This window comes from Cyprinodon variegatus, unplaced genomic scaffold, assembly GCF_000732505.1.
Source record: "Cyprinodon variegatus isolate N-32 unplaced genomic scaffold, C_variegatus-1.0 Scaffold724, whole genome shotgun sequence".
Taxonomy (NCBI): domain Eukaryota; kingdom Metazoa; phylum Chordata; class Actinopteri; order Cyprinodontiformes; family Cyprinodontidae; genus Cyprinodon; species Cyprinodon variegatus.
The window spans coordinates 322320-323416 of record NW_015151177.1 but is presented as its reverse complement, the minus strand read 5'-3'; the positions used below and the strand labels follow the sequence as shown (position 1 = coordinate 323416).

The following is a 1097-nucleotide window of genomic DNA, read 5'->3' as shown; positions in this document are numbered from 1 at the left end:
AATATTAGACAAATGTTTTTGAATTTGAATTTGCTCAAATTTGTTGGAATCACACCAAATTTTAACTGATTGGCTTAATTTCTGTAATGCCCATCAAAACCTTTAAATTTGGATTATTTCTGAATTCTCCATCTTATTTCAAGCCCAATGACAGCTTCTGAAAACTGCCCACCCTTTGCATCCTTAACTTGTGTAGAGATTATACATTTTCCACTTCTTTCTGTGCAAACTCTTGGCAAACATAAACCTCATACCTCCATAAAAGAGATGCCCACACTCCAGACATCGGCATGGATTCCGTACTGCTCTCCTGATATCCTTTCGGGCTAGTGAGAAAAAGGAAAACAATCCCTTAGAATCAATCAACAAAGTCTTACATGTAAAAAAAAAAAAGAGCAGAACTTTATTCAAAATTAGAAAAGGAGGAGGCAAACTTACTGCCATGTAAGCATTGGTTCCCACATATGTTTTTGCTATAGAATTAACAAGCTGCAAATGTAAGAAAAAATACATATTATAAGCACATAATAGATCTTTAAACAGCAATAAGATGAATAGTTTTTATATGTCATAGTCATAGAAACTGTCTTGAAAGCTGTGTTTGGTTTGCATATTTTAATCGACTGTTATGTCAGGGAGAGATGCTCAGACCTTCAACGAGGGACAAAGGTGGTTTATGTCATCTGTGGCCTGATGAATGTATGCTTACTTATTATGTCCTAGAGAACGTGAAGAAGGGACGAAGGATGTATGAGTTTAAAAGACAACATATATATATATATATATATATATATATATATATATATATATATACATATATATATACACCATCTGATGAGGAAAAACAAGTATTTGACCCCCTACCAAACAGCAAGTATTCTGGCTCCTAAAAACCAGTTAGTCTTTCTTTAAGACACAGCCCCAATCCCAACCTATTATCTAGATCAAATACACCTGCCTCACCTCGTTACCTGTATAAAAGACACCTGTCAACACCCAAACAACCAGCATCCAAATTCAGCGACATCACCGACTTAGATTTGGTTAAGCCGGGTTCAAAAGGCAAGATAATGGTTCGGATCTTTGCCCCTACTTTT

General features: G+C 35.5%; 1 protein-coding gene across 2 annotated transcripts in view; it reads right to left on the bottom strand.

Annotated features, from left to right (window-relative positions):
* Positions 1 to 1097, bottom strand: part of map2k5 (mitogen-activated protein kinase kinase 5) — a 75601-nt gene that overhangs the window by 41278 nt on the left and 33226 nt on the right. For both annotated transcript variants that reach the window (XM_015395079.1, XM_015395082.1), the window contains 2 exons: positions 439 to 489; positions 255 to 326 (listed from right to left, as the gene is read on the bottom strand). In XM_015395079.1, the coding sequence (XP_015250565.1) occupies positions 255 to 326; positions 439 to 489 (123 nt within the window). The remainder of the gene's footprint in view (positions 1 to 254; positions 327 to 438; positions 490 to 1097) is intronic.